At 32.5% G+C, this 18,905-nt stretch overlaps 1 protein-coding gene across 1 annotated transcript in view; it reads left to right on the forward strand.

Moving 5' to 3' along the window:
* The window catches only part of TLL1 (tolloid like 1), a 172,072-nt gene that overhangs the window by 99,641 nt on the left and 53,526 nt on the right, over window positions 1-18,905 (forward strand). Inside the window, exons 8-9 of the mRNA XM_081075802.1 lie at window positions 2,922-3,046; window positions 10,556-10,671. Of these exons, the coding sequence (XP_080931928.1) occupies window positions 2,922-3,046; window positions 10,556-10,671 (241 nt within the window). The remainder of the gene's footprint in view (window positions 1-2,921; window positions 3,047-10,555; window positions 10,672-18,905) is intronic.

The raw sequence follows: 18,905 nt of genomic DNA on the forward strand, positions 1-18,905 counted from the left end.
GATTGCTCTGGCGAGGTCTTCTAGTTCTGTGTTGAATAGAAGTGATGAGAACATTCTTGCCTTATTCTTGATCTTAGATGAAAAGTTTACAGTGTTTCACCATTAAATACGACGTTAGCTGTAGGCTTGTTATATATGGTCTTTATTATGTTCAGGTAGCTTCCTTGTATTCCTATTCTGTTGAGTGTTTCTATAATGAAATGGTGTTGAATTTTGTCAAACACTCTTTCTGCATTAATGAGACAAACACGTGTTTTTTGTCCTTCATTCTGTTCATGTAAGTATTTGAAGTTTTATAGTTTCTTCTACTCTAGACCTACAGGGTCTATAAAAGTTTTAGTTGTTTTCATGAATATAGCCCATCTGCAGATTTAGGTACTTACTGGTGGGAAGAATAGAGCTACATATATGGGACCTTTATATGCACTTGTAATGTAGACGCTTGCTACCTGGGATTGCCCATTTTTCCTTAGTAAAAGAATTATAAAATTGTACCGACTTTCTTAAAAAAGCATAACTAATCCACTCTTCTAATGGAGGTAAAACAAATGAAGATTAGTATTTGAAGCCCTCTGTGGTCTGTCTCTGGCCCATTGAGAGTGCCTCACTGAGGGTGTTCAAAACAGAATCTGTATTACTTAATGGCCTGGATGTCAAGGGAGAGAACTATTAACTTCCTGACCACAAAGAAAGAGCTAAAGAATGGGTGACTGACCCCTTTCCGAATGTCTACTCAGTTTACCTCCGTAGACAGAATAAGTAAAAAATTGTTATTCTATTGTCTGAGTTTGAGTACGTACACTTTAAGATGTCCTTGACCTTTTAAAATGTAATTTCTTTTGAAAACTGGAAACAATGAATCTGTTTTTCGAAATGGAGAATGGTGAATATTGTATTAGTTCTGAATACTACAGTAATTGTAACGCTTCATTAATTTGGACTCACCTACTTACTCATCTGTTGATTCACACAGCATAGTTGAAGAATAGCTTTTCTCACTGTTACCCTGTGGTTCAACTCTTTCAACTGCACTGGCCTAGCTGGAGTTGCATCTTATTAAGTATGTACAAGCTCTCACTTTTGATGGTTAATTTCCATAAATTGTTAGTTCCCCTTCCCTACCTGCATCTCAGGTAGTACATATATGGAGTTGTGTAGATACTTAGATTTGGTTTTAAAGTGTTCCGTTCTCTGTTTGTGTGATGCAGGTTTTATCTAAAGATCGTTTATCAAGAAGCCAGGGAGGTCAGTCATCAATTACTCAGATCCTGTCACCCTTCTGTTTATCATCTTCCAGATATTATCAGTTTTCCTTAGGCTAAAAGTTCTATTCTCTGACACTGGAACACTTTAGGGGTCCCCCCTATCTCTGGGTTGTTGTATTTCTTGTTGTTTCTCTCTGGAACTCTCTATTCCCAGTTACTCACGTTGCCCTGACCTTTACTTCCTTCATGTTTGGCTTAAATGTCAGCTTCCAAGTGAGTTTTTCTTTGATCACTCTATTTAAAAGTTACTCCGTCACTGGACAATCAGTATACATCTTCTCTTCTTTATTTGCCTCTATAGTACCTGTCACTATCTCAGTTATCTGTCACTATCTTTTGTGTAATGTCTTTCTCCCCCATTGGAATGTGAGAATCATGAGGAGGAATTTTTGTGGCTTTTATTTATTGCTATAAATCCAGACCTATAACAGTGCTTGATAAATATTTCCTAAAGGAAGGAATTGGTAGAGTGGAAAATGTTCTTTTAACCTGCAACTTGAACACTATTTATTTATAAATCTTGGAAATGATTATCCTGTCATTCATCCCAATTTAAAAGACTTTTTTTTTTTTTACAATTGTATTCCTAAATTTAAAATGCTTTTATAGAGAGCTTCTTTCTTTCAATTTTTTTCTTTTTGAAAATCCTCATATGCATACTCCATCCTTTTTACCATTTGGAATAGTCTCCCAGTCCATTTAACTTTTAAACACAGTATTTCCTTGAAAGCCATAAAAGTTGATATTCATTGCAAAATTAGGCTATATCTTTAGTGCACAATATTTAGAATTTCAGTCATGCATAATAAGAAAAACAGTGAGTTTTTATTACAATCTTGAGTGCAAAACAACTCAGTATGTGTAGCTTAGCATATTAAGGCATTGCTTAGTTTTTTTGCTTATTCATTTTACACTATATACATGAAAATGTTATGCTCTGCATGTGCACGCTCGTGTGTGTCACAAAACTATTTTATTAAAATTTGACATCCTTTGTTTTTCCTTGTTCTTTTAACATATACTGTAATACTTGGAAGAAGTATTCTTAGAAGAATACTGAGGTTAAATTAGTAGTTTAACTCAAAAAATTAACATATATTATACACACACATATATTTCATTTGAATTTTGCAATTTTAGTAACCTCAAAAATGTTATTGTAGGTTTTCCTAAAGAAAATATATCTCTATGAATAAGAATTGTTTTACAACTTGGTAAAACCTAAATGGATCTTTATGCTTGAGAGACCAAAACGAAAAGCCATGGGGTACTTGGTAGGAGACCTACCGTGTTTCCCCCAAGATAAGGCCGGGTCTTATATTAATTTTTGCTCCAAAAGACGCATTAGAGCTGATTGTCGAGCTGGGTCTTATTTTCAGGGAAACAAGGTATTATAAAATTCTTGATTTTAAAAATCATAATATAAATGTCTAAGGAAAAAGTGAATGTCATCATTGACTTTATGCTAGGCATATACATTAACATACAATATTTTTTCTACTTTGAGGAAAGTCTGGCACGCTGTTTAAAGCTCAACATTGATGTATTTCCCCTTTGATTGACTTGAGTTTGAAAAAAAATAAGCTTACAGTTGTAAGGGATATGTTTGTCTTAATTTTGTGACTTATGTGTGGCTTGTTCCTGATTTTTTTTCAGGGGGATGTTTCTGGATACTATTCTCCCCTCTCGTGATGATAATGGCATACGTCCAGCAATTGGTCAGCGAACCCGTTTAAGCAAAGGAGATATTGCACAGGCAAGAAAGCTGTATAGATGTCCAGGTATTGCACAATACAAAACCCGGAAGCATAATTGTGCCAGAGTGTGCTCTTTCAGATGAATAAGCCACGATTTCCTCCACTGTTTACTTGTCTCTCTCCATGCTGGCAAGTGACGTATTCAGTTCAAAGTCAGTAATCATAAAGTGAAATAGGAGAGAACTCTGGAACACCCACGGATATAATTAAAAACAAATTGCTAGAAATCAAATTTCAAGCACAGGAATAGTATGTTTTGTTTAATTTAATGAGCAAAAGAGCAAAAAACATGCTTGTTTGATAGCCGTTATTTAATAGTTGCATGATTTCATACTCAAATGCTGAGTTTCGTTGCCAACATATAAAGGATGTCCTTTATTTCAACTTCACATTTGAGTCCTAAATGATCTTTTTTTCTGCAAGTACTACCATTAATAGTATATAAATTAAAATTGTATTATTGGAATTTATAACTGTTGTAAAAAATAAGATCTAACCATGTTGCCAGTGAGCTACTGTATGTTTGGTACTGGGTAAAGTTGTGAAAAACAGATTAATGGAAGGGCTTAGAAAGTTCCAAGGAGAAACTATCTGCCTCACTGATCGAAGAAAAAAAAAAAAAGTCTGCTTCCAAATTCGAAATTGTGCATATTTGATGCCCTGTACACTCAAAATCCTTTGAAGTACCCTATATCAAAGAAACATGTTTAACTTTATTTAACACAGCTCTTCCCATTTTTTTGTCCATGTACGATGTATGTAAAATACATATGCATGTGGGGTGTTTATTTTTAAAATCTAAATTTTCACAGGAAAGATGAATTTATAAGCGAATGGCACAGTATGACAAAACAGATGGGTGATCCTTGGCTAATTTCTAGCAGTATTAGAGGAACTATGCTTTTTAAATTTCTAAGTAGAAAATCTTGGGAAAGATTATGTGATTCGTAGCAACTCAATAAATAGTTCCCACATAAAATCGTTTTGATTGTGTCTCTAAATATGTGTGTACGTTACACTTAAAAAGCACACTAGAGATGGATTTACACACTGACTTGTAGGGAAGTCAGTCAGTAGGAATCAAAAAATGATCACATTTATGACATAGCAATTTAATTTTTAACGTATGGCTCTTGAATATTTTGGTTGTTAACAAGAAAATAGTAAGTATAGTTTTCACTTGAGACTTTAACTATGTAAACAGATAAATAGGCTATTTTCTTATTTGAAATATAACAATAATATGAGCAATGCTTTGTTTAATACAGTAAAACCACATTTATGAAGGCACCATCATTAAGGAGAAAGATATTTTGTGTTCCTAAAGCAGTATAAAAAGCAAGTCATTGTATTATAGCTTATGAGTTGCGTGGAGTAAGGGAGAGCTAAAATGTATAAGTACATACTTTAAAAGTAAAGATATGTTAACTTTTAGTTCCCAAAGTCTTTGAGAATGACTGTTTCCTATGTTGGACTTCTTAATGTTCACCAATCAACTCCCTCTTTTTCTGTCTCTCCTTCTTTCTGTTCTTTCTCTGCCCCTCTCAGCCACTGTGCCCCCACCTCCATCTCTCTCTCTCTCTCTCTCTCTCTCTCTCTCTCTCTCTCTCTCTCTCTCTCTCTCTCTCTCTCTCTCTCTCTCTCTCTCTCTCGCTGTTAGCTGTGAGCCCTTCATATGATTTTGCATTTCAGATTCTTCATTCTGTCACAATGGGGAGCACTAATGATGTATAAATATATGTGCTGTAGGAAACATAACGTTCAACTACTCTGATGCAGTAGGTTTAACAGTAACTCCAAGTGCATCAAAGGGATAGTGGTAAAGATCCATAACTCTACATAGAAGACTAAATAAGATGACTGATCTGAGACTCACCTAGAAAGAAAGTAAGAGTTTAAAAAGTGAGATCCAGTGTGTCTTGGTTTCTATACAGAGAGAAAGGGTTATAAAACTGCATATATCTTTTGAGTTTGTCTGACTGTTTTGTTAAAAATTGCTGGTGCATGGAGCCAATAAGACATATTTGTCTACTTTTTACTTCAACTTCTTTTTACTCCATATCAGTTTATGCTCAAAGCTCTATTATTTCTACATTTTATAGAGCTATTCCTTAGAGTTTAATCTTGAAAGGAATACCGGCCTGGTTTATACTTAGGTATCCAAGGTTGTATACCTAAGTATACTTTTATGGCTTTTATGGTCGATGATAAGTGGGGCCCTGAGTCCAAGAGGGCAAGTTTCTAATGGCAGGTCACAATAGGCAGGCTGAAAATACTGTTGCTCCTTCTTAAATAACATAGAAAATGTGTTTTTATCTATCAGAAGATGAACAGTATTAACAAATATACATACATATATATGTATATACACATATATATACACATATATACACACATATATATACATATATATGTATATACACATATACATACATATATATGTACACATATATATACATATATACATATATATACACATATATATACACATATACACACATGTATACTCGTATATATATTCACTTAAAACAATATAAACTTCATTTTGTAGTGCTTTCTAGTTTAGAAGAAACTTGTAATCCATTATTATATTTATTATTTATATATGCCAAACATATAAATTAGGTTTGCTTGTGAAAACCTCAATTAGTTATTATATAGTCAATGCGTAGTCATCATGAAAAAGCTCCACACAGGAACAAAGGTGTTTTTAAGGTGATGGATGAAGATAAGTTTTAACTTTTAGTTTAGAATTGTTTTCATTGCCATTTCTTACCTTTACTTTTATTTTTTTTTAATTAATTTATTTATTTATTAGTTTCAGGTGTACAAAACAAGGTAATACTTAGACGTTCATCATTTATATCCCTCATACTGTGAACCCCCCTCCCCCCATCCACTATCCCTTCGACCTCACACTGAACCATCACATTATATATATAAAATTATAGTTGGCATTCATTAATGTTTAGCTTCTGGTGTACAATGCCATGATCTGGTATCCACAGTATCCCTGAGGTGGTCTCCCAAATAGGACGCATGTCCATCGGATACCCAACAAAATCTTTACAACATTATAGAATACCTTCCCCAAATTAATTTTCAAAACAACCCTGAGGCCATCTTGTGGTTACCAGCTGCTTCCAAATCCCTTCACCTTTCCCCTTATCCCCAAGCAGGCAAGAAAAGTTTCCTTGTGCATTGCTATGTAAAGAAAGATTGTGATGCTTTATAGCCCTGGCACGCTGCTGGTAGAAGACAGTCATCCATTGCCAGACCACATAAGTCCAGAAAGGAAAAAGAAGGGAAAGGCAGGGAGAACTGCTCAGTGCTGGGGTTGGATTGGTTTCTGGACACAACTACCCAAAGGCCAATCCTGTGTCCTCTTGAGAGCTTCCCAGCCTTTCTAGAATTATGGCATCTGAGTGGACATCAGCTAATGCTACTTGTCTGTCGTTATACCTTGCGTCCTACATGCTTTCAGGACAAAAGATGTCCATGTGGGAGTGAAGAAAAAGTCATCGTTACAACTCTTCATCTTCTCTTTATCTCCGTAACCTTCAGTTTGCTTGTGAAGGAAAATGTCTCTAGGGTATGAGTTGTAGTGGATCGTCTTCTCTCTATCAATGATGAATTTGTTCTTTTTTTCGCTGTTTTTGAGGGGACTTGTTTTTCTTATGACTTCCATTTTCTAAATGTATTCTCCTCTACTTTGATCTAATATTAAGATTACTGTCTCTTTTTATTTTTAAGATGCTTAATTTAACTCTTTTCCTAATATAACTGCATTTCCTCATAATTTAGGTTTCTGTAGCCCAATAAATGTATTGCTCAAAACTGCTTAGTACTTACACCAACTATCAACCCTAATGTTCTCTCAGTGAGTCTTTCTTAATTAAATATGTCAAGTAACAGTAAAATTAGGAATGTGAAATAAATTGATATTTTAAAATAAAGGGGCTTTTGAAGATTGCAATCTTCCTTTATATAAGTGTTAGGTGTTGCTTTTGTGTATGGTGTAATATAAAGGACTAAGTTCATTGTTTTCTACGTGCATATCTAGTTTCTCCAACACCATTTGTTGAAGAGATTATCCTTTCCCCATTGTGTAGTCCTGGTATCCCCGTTGAATATCATTTTACTCTATATGTGTGGGTTTATTTTGGGCTCTTTATTCTGATCCATTGGTCTATATGTCTATCTTATGCCAATACCATACTGTTTTGGTTACTGTAGATTTGTAATATGTTTTGAAGTCAAGAAGTACAAGGCTTCCAGCTTTGTTCTTCTTTCTCAAGATTGTTTTGGCTATTCAGAGTTTGTGGTTCTGTATAAAATTCAGGACTATTTTTTCCCATTTCTGCAAAAAATGCCACTGGTATTTTGATAGTGATTGCATTGAATCTGTAGACCATGTTGGGTAGTATGAAAATTTTAGCAATACTGAGTCTTCCAATTCATGAACACAGGATATCTTTCCATTGCTTTGTGTAATCTTTAATTTCTTTCAGCAATGTTTTGTAGTTTTGGGTGTACACATATTTTGCCTCATAGGTTGTTATTCTTAAAAATTTTATTCCTTTTGGTGCGTTATAAATGAGACTGTTTCCTTTATTTCCTTTTCAGATTATTTGCTATTAGTGTATGGAAATGCAACTGATTTGTATTTGTTGATTTTGTATCCTCCAGTTTTGCTGGATTTGTTTATTAATTCTAACAGTTTGTGTGTGTGTGTGTGTGTGTATGTGGTCTTTATGGTTATATATATATAAGATCATGTCATCTGCCTGGAAAGATAGAAGTTTAACTTCTGAATGGTGTTTTGTTTTAGAATAATTTCGATTAGGACAGTGATGATAATAATTTTTTCTTTGTATATTTCTTTATACCTTTTTGTCCCCTGAATATGACTGCATTTTGTAATTCAAGGGCACAGTCTAACAATTAAAAACACAGTCTCCTTATCTACAGAAGAGGTATCTAAGGGTTAAGAAGAGGACTTAGAGCATCATAATATTTGAGGGCTGTGAAGCAACTTTATAAAGTGCATATCAATAAGATAGCTACTTTACAGAAGAGAAAACAGGTTGAACCTTTTGGGATTTACTTGCATAACATAATTAATAAGTAGTAATACCATCGCTGTTCTCATCCATATACCTTGCTGAGTGAATGGACAGACTATGCATTTTAACTTGGTAGTGCCACGTTTTCCTTGCTAATTTTCCTTTAATTCTTTTAATAATAAAGATTGCTTTTTATACCTGAGCATTAATCAACCAATGGCTGGGGAAAATTGATGAACATCTTCTGTAGTAGGAATTAGGTAGCCTGAGACAAGCACACTTACTGAGGAAATGGACAAATAGCACAACTCGACTATAGTTTATACTTCTTGGATTGTACGCAGGTTCTATATAATAGTTTTATTAATTTTTTGAATTATATGCAAAATTCTTTTTCTCATTTTAAAGAATCTTTTGCTTTTTATCAGACATTATTATTTATTTACATTTAAGGTAGATTAAATATATTTAATTGTTTTAATTCCACTTTGGGAACTACAACACCAGCATTCTATGTGGCCTAGTGGAGTTTTCAATCATTACAGAATTTATTTTTAAACTATGGTGAATTATAGTTCTTTCATTGAAACACACTGAAGTCCAAAATGACCATCTAGCATCTAAACTGATTTTAGTTAGAGATACATTGTTTTCATTAATAAATCTTAAATTTTTATTTTTCTAAGTGTTCTCGTAATGCTATATTTATCAAGTGCCCTTAGATGATTCATGACAAATGCTGAATTATGTATTTTTGACCTTGAGCATTTTTGTTTTTCTCTAAGGTTGCTATTATCTGCCTATTCATCAGAATAAGCATTGCTTATTCTCACTTTAAATTTATTTTGTTATGCAAACATAATACCTGTGTTTCTAAATATTTATGTTGTATCAGACTGTTTTTACAGCTCTATTTTGTGTTCTCAAAGTCATCATCTTTTCTTTATTTAACTCAAGATATGCAGAACCATTTATAATTTATTGAGGAATTGATGACATGAGAGTTCACCCGCTGTTAGCTATGGCTTTATAATATGGTAATATCTCAGTTTTGATTTCAGTCTCCTTCAGAGGGAAGGAACTGTTCTTTCAAATAGTTGAGTAAAGGTTTAAAGCTGACTGCCTTCAGGTGAGGAATTATTCTTTTTAAAAAATTATTTTTTTCAGTTGACATTCAATATTACTTTACATTACTTTCAGGTGTACAGCATTGTGGCTAGACATTTATATAATATATTCAGTGATTCCTCCTTATTAGTCTGGTACCCACCTGGCACTATACATGTTGCAACATTATTGACTATATTCTCTATGCTGTACTTTACATCCGCATGACTATTTTGTAACTAACAATTTGTATTTCCTAATCCTTTCACCGTTTTCACCCAGTTCCCCAAGCCCCCTGTCTTCTGGCACTGTATATATTTCATACATACAATGGAATATTATTCAGAGGAACTATTTTTGAATTAAGGATACTTAAATCATTTTAGGTTAATGTAGCATGTACCATGTCTTCAAAATCAGCAGGCAAACCCATCATATAATGGTTATATCCCTAACCTTGGCTGAAGCAATGAGCTAGTTACACTCTGCCTTTGCTTTCGTTGAAATGGCCTTAGAGATATTAATCCCACAGATCTTAAGGCTGTGAAGCTGATAATTTGCTATTTCAGATGACTGGTAATTACTTCCAAGAGATTAGACAGGCTTAGTAAGAGAAAAATATAATTGCTTTTCCAGCAATTTCTACTTAGGATCAACAGAACAGAGAGAGTAAATAAATGTCTACATCCTGTTGGAAAAATGGATTCCATGCTGTTATTATCTTCCATGCTGTTATTATCTTCCATGCTGTTATTATCTTTCAATTTGGGGGGGAGTTACTTTGAGAAAATTTTTCATTGTGTATGACATTTTAGTACTGCTTTTGATTATTTATTAGTTACTAGTTAAGATTTCTTTTTTAAGATGTTGATATGGAATTCACCATTGAACTTAGCCTCAATTTACATTAATATATTAATCGAATGTTTCGTGTGGTCCCAGAGCCCTATCAACTAGGTATCCACTGGCCTGAATTGGAATATGGGTCACTTCCAAGTTTGCTACTGGCTCCTTGGGAATGAATGGCAAAGGCTTCCATGAGGAATAACTTAATGCATGCCAGATTATTTGTCTACAATCTTGTTATATGGTTAGCCCTAGGGGTCCCATTAAGTATACTGAAATTCTGGTAAAGAGAGACATAAAAAGAAATTACTTAAAAGGAAAAGTTTTTTTTATATATATATAAAATACAAATAATACTCTTGTCTAACACCAAAAGACTCAAGGTTTTAATTATGAGGCCCACACCTTTCATTAAAAATTAAAGAATGATTTTATCTTTTTCAGGAAACATAGCTGTCATCTTTTAAAAAATCAAATATATGTTTTTTGTTTTTTGTTTTTTGTTTTATTTCAGCATGTGGAGAAACCTTACAAGAATCCAATGGCAACCTTTCCTCTCCAGGATTTCCAAATGGCTACCCTTCTTATACACACTGCATCTGGAGAGTGTCTGTGACCCCAGGGGAGAAGGTAGTTAATAACGTTAAGAACTCTCTTTTAGTATCATACAAGTACAGAGGTTCATCTTTCAAATATAATTTACTTTATTTTTATTCTTGTTTGATTCAGCCAATAGGAGACTAAATAGCTCAGAAAATTTACAGTGGTAGTTGCTCAAACTCCAGGAATTTTTTGAAAGATCTTTTTTTTTTAAATTTCTGAATGCTCTAAAAGAGTTGTAATAATAGAAATTACGTTTTCAGACACAATAAAATTAAGTTAAAAGTCAGTATCAGAAAGATAATTAGAAAAATCCCATATATTTTAATAAGAAATATACATTAAATATCCAATTCAGGCAAGAAGAAATTATAATGAAACTTAGAAATTATTTTCAACTATAACAGAAATACTGAATACCAAACCTATAAGTTGCAACTAGAACAGTATTTAGAAGAAAATTCAAAGAATCACATGCTTACATTGGATAATAAGAAACCCCCAAGACTAATGAGGTAGGTAGCCATATAGACAGGCTAGAAAAAGAGCAGTGAAATAAATGAAAAGTTACATAAAGAGGAAGAAATAAAGAATAAAATTAATAACATGAAAATAGCATGATACAAAATATGAACAAAGTTGGTACTTTGAAACAACTTTGAAAAACAAGGAAATGAATGAAAAGGGATTATAAAATAAAAAGAATATAACAGAGAAAGCACAATTATATAATGTTGAGAATAAAAAAGGTTATGATATCTATAGATACTTTAGATATCAAATAAGAATAAAAGAATATTTTGAGCGTTATATCAATATCTTTAAAAAGGTAGATGAAATGTACAAATTACTACAAAATATTACTTGCTAAATTCTTAAGAAGAAATAAAAAGCTTGAATATACCTATACCACTAAAGAAATTGAGTTCCTATTTAATTGAATTATTAGTCACATGTTTTTCAACGATAAAATTTTAGACTCAGATGGCCTAATCAGTGAGTTCTACCCAAGATCCAAATAAGAAAAAAGTATAATGCTGTATAAACTCTTCCAGGGAATAAAAAGAAAGACACACTCTCTCCTATTTATATGGCTAGCAAAACACTGATAGCCTTCCTGACAACAATAGTATAAGAAAGAAAATTTTAACCAAAAATAACAATTGAATATGGGTGTAAAATCTCCCCTAATTACCCAACCAAATGCATATATATATATATATATATATATATATATATATATATATATATATATATATAATACATATGTAACTATATTATTTACTCATGTCCAAATGCAAATATAAATATATGTGCACGTGTATGTGTATACATGTATTATATAATATTTATACATATTTGTATATATGTATATGTTTATGTGTATGTATATATACATATATACAAACACCATTAAATGAGTATCTCAATTATATCAAGAAAAAAATCCATTAATGATTTAACGACAAACCCTGAACAAGCTAGAAATAGAAGAACACTTTCTTAATCTTGTAAAGACAATCAACAAAGATTATTGTAAATACCATTATTATTGTGGAATTTCTCCAAGCATTTCTTTTGACATAGGTAAAAATCCAAGTACGTCCACCACGCCACTTATTTTTCAACAGCTTGGTGGAAGTCATAGCACATTAAGGTAAGAAAACAAAATTAAACCTTTAGGGATTTAAAAGGAAGACATGAAATTCTTCTTTTAGTTTGAGTACAGAATGTAAAATTTTTAAGAAATGAAATTAACGAACCTATTAATTTCTGGATTCTGTCTGGAGTGCTAACCTTAGAAGTCTTCTCAGACCAAGATTATATTGATATTAATCTTTATTTTCTACCAGTTATTAAATAATTTTTGTCATTTGCCTGTGGCTAATACATCTGCAATGACTCAGATACACTTTGAGTTTTGGTGGGAGTGCAATTGCAGTTAAAGAAAATTTGATATTCCTGATACTTAAATGTTGTTAAGAGAACCCTGGATATGGATGAAGCTGTGCAGGGTCTCGCAATGCTCACAGTGAAAACTGAAAGAAATGCTTATGTAATTATCAAATAGATTTTACACATAAAAATTACAGCTGACTTGGAATACACGAATGCATACATAATCCTTTATATAGTTACTTTTAATTTAGGAAGTATGTCTATGTTATAATGTAGTTATATGTGTTGATCAATTTCTGTTTCGATTCTTTGAGTAAGCCCCTAAAAACTATATCATGAGAATCGTTCTTAGAAAGGGGAACAAAATATGAAAGATGATAAAGCTTCAGAGCAAGTTTAAAACTATAATGATTTTTGAGAAGAAAATATAGAATATGAAAAGTTTTTGAACAAGATTAATCAAATTAAATCAGCTCATAAGAGCAAGATAATGTCTGGAAAAAAATATTTCTCCTCTCCAATTGCAATACCCATATCGTTAGTATTCATAATTAACTCAGTTTTACTGAATAGATGATTACTAATAAAACGGTATTTTTCAAAATGTTGCAAATAGGAAGAAATCAACAGAACTATCATCTTTCCTATTATTTTTCTGAATATCATGTATGATGATGGGCAAATAATTTTCATTGTTACAAGTGGCCACAGAACAATATTAGCTCATTTTCTTCATTCTTGTGTTTTCGTTAAAATTATTGAGGTGACATTGGTAACATGAGTATGTAACTTTCAAGTATACAGTTCTATAATACGTCATCTGTATACTGCTTTTTATCACCCAAAGTTTAGTGTCCTTCTGTCACTATATATTTGACTCTCTTTACCCTCTCCAACCTCTCCGTATCTCCCTTCTCCTCTGGTAACCACTGTACATTGTCTGTGTCAATGAGTTTTTTTGTTTGTTTGTATTTTGTTCACTTGCTGCTTTCTGTTTTACATCCCAGATATGAGTGAAATCATATTTTTTGTACTTTTCCATCTGTCTTATTGCACTTAGTGTAATAATCTCAGGATCCATCCATATTGTCCCAAATGACAGCATATCACCTTTTCTTGTGGTTGAGTAGTATTCCATTGTGTATATGTACCACACCTTCTTTATCCAATCATCCATCGAAGAATTTGGGTTGTTTCCATATCTTGGCCACCATGAATAACACTGCAGTGAACATAGAGTACATATACCTTTGCAAATAAATGTTTTCAAAAATTTTGGGTAGATATCCCAAAGAGGCAGTGATAAGTCATATGGTAATTCTATTCTTAATTATTTGAGGAACTTCCACATTGTTTCCCATAGTGACTGTACCAATTTACATTTCTCACCAGCATTGTATGAGGGTTCCTTTTTTTCTTTTTTATTTTATTTTATTTTATTCTATTTTTACATCCCTCACACCGTGAACCCCCCTCCCCCCATCCACCACCACCCCGACCTCACACCGAGCCATCACATTATACACATAAAATTATAGTTGGCATTCATTAATGTCCAGCCTCTGGTGTACAATGCCATGACCAGGCATCCACAGCATCCCTGAGGTGGGAGGGTTCCTTTTTTTCAACATCCTCTCCAATACTTATTATTTCTTGTCTTGTTGATAATAGCCATTCTAACTGGTGTGAGGTTGTGCTATTCTTGTGTTTTTATTATTTTTTTTCTTTTAATATTTGGGTTTATTCTGCTCTTTTTTACTTCTTTGGTTGGAAGTTCAGCTTGTTAATTTCAACTGTCTTTTGTACTATAAATACTTAAGGCTATAAATTTCCTTCTAAAAACTACTTTATCTGAATTTTACTGTCTTGACATATAGTATTTTTGTTATTTTTCAACTCTATCTTTTTATATGCTATATTATTGTATATTATATACCTATATGCTTAGAATATTACATTTTCCGGATAAATTATCAGTATATAGTGAATCTCTATCTCTAGTCATGGTTTAAGTTATAAGTCTATTTTTTCCTGATATTAAAAAAAAGGTTTACTTTCTTTTGATTAATATTTTGGACTAGCATGTCTTTCTCTTGCTTTAGACATTAAATCATTCTGTGATCTTTTGTCTCAGGTGTGTCCCTTTATACAGCAGACAGTTTGGTTTTAATTTTTCAATCCATGATGGAAAATTTTGTCTTTAACTAGAGCTCTATGGCAGTTACTTTTATTGTGATTACTGAGGCATTATTACTTATTATTTGAATTGTAGTATCTCCCACTTTTTTCTTTTGTTTTACTTTTTGCCTTCTTATTGAATTATAGTTTTATTTTTCCCATTTCATTGTTTTCCTCTATACTTGTTTGAAAGTTTTAAGTGTATATTATTTGGTACCCTTTTTCCACCAGCCTACTTTCTTAGAGGAGTCATATTTAACCTTTTTTACTTCTTCTGAAGCCGTAAAAACATCCTATAAATACTCCAGTTCACATTTTTGTTTATCTTATTTCATGTATGCATATATGAAGAGCTGCTATAAATTAATAAGTAAAGATTTATACCACATTAGGAAATGACTAACTAAGCAGAGTACTTATTGAAGTAGCAGTGGAAATAGATATTTAATCAACATATATTGTTTACCCTCACTGTTCATCAAAGTAATGTTATTTGAACCAACAGAGATGTGTTATATATCACCTATTAAATTGTCAAAGAAGGAATAGAATAATTTCAAATGATAGTGAGGGTACACAGCTCCTAGAAGCAAAAATTGAAATAACCTCTCTGAAGGACTTTGGTAATCTATAACACACGTTTTGAAAAAATGTGCTTGCACTTTAACCCAGAAATTTATCCTAGAGCAATTATCTGAGTGTGTGCAAAGATAGTGACTTATAATAATGAAAAATTGAAAACAAAATTAATTTTGAAAATCAAAAGAAACATTGATTGATTTTTTTAAAAAAAGGATTAAATAGTCTATTAGGTTGGTGCAAAAATAATTGTGTTTTTTGCAATTATTTTTAACCTTTTAAATCGCAATTACTTTTGCACCAACCTAATATTTTACAAAAACGTGCCAAATGACCAATGTAAAAGTGAAATACTTTTTTGATAATTTCTTTATTAAATTACACTTATTAAGAATAAAACATGCTATAAAATGTCACTAAATTTATCTCTCTGAAGATAATCAAATGAATTATTATCTAAAAATATCATGGCACCCTTGTTGCAAACTTTTTTCCCCCAAAAAAGTTTTTTCCCCAAAAAAAGTTTCTGTTTCCTTCAACTAGAGGACTATATTTTCAATATTGGGAATTTAAAAATCCTAAACATGATTTGTACACCTGAAACTTAAAAAAAAAATCATAAGCATGAAAAGATCTAATTTTTAAAGTACCTACTACGTTAGAGACAAAATTATGGAAGAATATATACCAAAACAATGCTTTTATTCTCCCTGGTGGGTTAATACTATATAGGTTTCATTTTTTTCTTTCTCTTTTATTTTGTTTTTCTACATTGAGCATATATTATTTTATGGAGGAAAAACATAATTAAAAATAATATTGTTGCATAATAATGTGAATGTACTTAATGCTACAGAACTGTGCACTTTGGATGGTTAAAATGGTAACTTTTATGTTACATATATTTTACCACAACAAAAATAATATGAGATTGTCAGTGCACGTGTATGTTTTTGTAGGACTGAGCCTGCCAAGGTAAAGACAGATGCCTGTCCAGTCTAAGGCTGTTCTTGATGTTGTAGATACAGTACCTGCTGGTAACAGTCCAGCAGGTACGGAAAATGTAGCCATGTTGAGATGATAAAAGCCTGCAGTATCAATTCTTCCATTCCTCCAAACTGATCGATCTTTTAACAAGGGTAGGCTGCTTATGTCTCGAATATAGTTAATATTTTGTTCTTTTTTCCTTTATGACCCATTTAAAAGCTACCATTTGATTACTTTCATTTTGCAAAAAAATTCTTGTTAATCGCTTATCCAATGATTTACACATCTGGGGTCAATTAACAATATAATGTTTATGTTGCCAAGGGCACTGCTTAAATTTAGCAATAACTATATAGATAAATCTTTGATTCCATTAAAATGTGTCTTCTGGTGAGTGAAAGAAATCTTTGCTATCAAGAACCTTACATACATGCAAGGTTTAGTAAGGTAATAGGCAAGCTCTGAAAAAAATTGAAGAAAGCAAGATCCAACTTGTCATGGATTTGCAGAGATGAGAGAGCTGAGGTCTTGTTGGAGCTATGGTAGTTAGTTCAGAAAAGCATGAAGAGTATTGACAGTGAAAAAAGGAGGAGAGCATTTTTAGGGGCATTGCAGACTATCATCTACAGAAGTAGGCAATTGATTAGAAAGAGGTGGACACGTGGGGATTAAGGAAAGGGAGGTTTAAAAAAATGTTCCTGTGAGTCATTGGCAATGACAAATCAAAATTTCAAAATCCAGATATTACCACATAAGTTTAAGAAGAAAATTGTTTTCTTAGCATAACCCAACTCCTGCTTTTCACCTGTCATAGAATTAATCCCTGACAAAATTAGGGGACTACCTGAGACATACAGCTAGCCTGTTGGAAGGCAGAAACTTGAACTAAGGCAACAGGTTCCATCCATTCTTCTTTAGATTTTTAAGTAAAATAACTGATTTTCCTGTGAAACTTTAACATTAAGCCAATATTTTTGTTTCCTAACATAGTTGGTTGAAGTAAATTGGATTAATACTTTCATTTATTTCATAATTGTTGTCAGCATTTATATTCTGAAAAATGCCTGAATATGTACCATGAAAATAGTAATATATGAGAATCTTAACAATGTTTTCAGATTATCTTAGTGTTTTTCATACATTGTCCAATTAAATCCTTCCAATTTAATTCTGCTGAGATCAGCCTAATATGATGACCTCCATTTCACAGTAAAAAAATTCATTCAAATTCAGAAAGTTTAAGCAAACTAACAAACTGAGGTGCTAGAACTTTAACCCAACCTTTCTGACTCCCAGTCACAAACAGCTTCTAGTTGTAGGAAAAGATGGAAACGTTTGCCTTTAGCATGGTACAATTCAGAGCTGAACAAAGCTTTAAGGATCAATTATTCCAGGAATTGGGAACATCTTCTGGAAAGGACATACAGTCAATATTTTTAGCTTTGCAGGCTATACAGTCTGTTTCAAATACTCAGTTCTACCATTGTTTCTCAAAAGCAGTTCTAGACAATATGTAAAGGAATGTTCTACCAGAACTTTATAAAAACTGGCTGCCGGCTGAATTTCGCCCATGATGTATAGTTTACTGATCCCTGTTCTTCTTGCCCCAGTCTCATTTCTGAGAAGAAAACCGTAGTGTCCCCAGAGAGTTTATTAGGCTTATCCAAGCTTCTGGCTAGAGCCCAGAAATCTATTTAATTTACTATTTTTATTCTAATGTCTTTTTGTAAGGAGTCATTTAATGATATCAGTCTAATTGACAAGATTTGCACCATCTTCCCCATCCTCAGTACTAGAAGGTATAAATGTTATTCCAGTTGATCTATATGGTACTCATGGAATTAGTTTAGGTGGTCAATAATGTCTTCATGTGCTGACGAAAGTTCATTGATTACATCTTTTTGTGGAGATTTGCATACAGTCGGCACTTAGACTATTGATCTGTCTTTATCCAAGATTCTTCACTCTATAGCATTAAAGCAAAGCCTTTAATAAGCAAACTTATTATTCTGCCAAGTCAAAGTGATACAATGTTGCTTATTTAATGATACAAATAAGCAACATTGTATCACTTTGACTTGGCAGAATAACAACTAAGTCTCCTAACTGATCACAGGAAATCTTACAATTGTTGCTTGTATCTTCCTCCATCACATGTTCCAAGGGAGCTATGGCTCATTTAAAATTGATAAGTGATAATACTTATCATAATAAATAAAGAGTTATGTAATTGTGCTAGGCAGTTTTTATTTTGCCGATCTTTGAAAAAAATACAGCAAAATTACGCAAATTAGCATGATATAAAACAACCTTTAATTTCCAAGTGCTTATGATTTGTAATTCAAGTATGGATTCTGCTGGCAATCTTAGTCAAAGGCCAACATTTTGTGTCTACATCACAGCCCTAAGATTTGATTTTAGAAAACCTATCTTTATTACATTTTCTGCTTCTAAAAGACTCTGTTTTCTATTATAGTAAGCCAGTTGTGTTCCTGCACGGTACATGGCATTTAAAACAGAAGATTAAAAACAAGATAGGAAACTTTTCTGTTTAGAGTTATTCCCCTTCCAAATGTGTGTGTGTGTGTGTGTGTGTGTGTGTGTGTGTGTGAATGCACATG

The sequence above is a fragment of the Rhinolophus hipposideros genome (genome assembly GCF_964194185.1).
Source record: "Rhinolophus hipposideros genome assembly, chromosome: 16".
Classification (NCBI taxonomy): Eukaryota; Metazoa; Chordata; class Mammalia; order Chiroptera; family Rhinolophidae; genus Rhinolophus; species Rhinolophus hipposideros.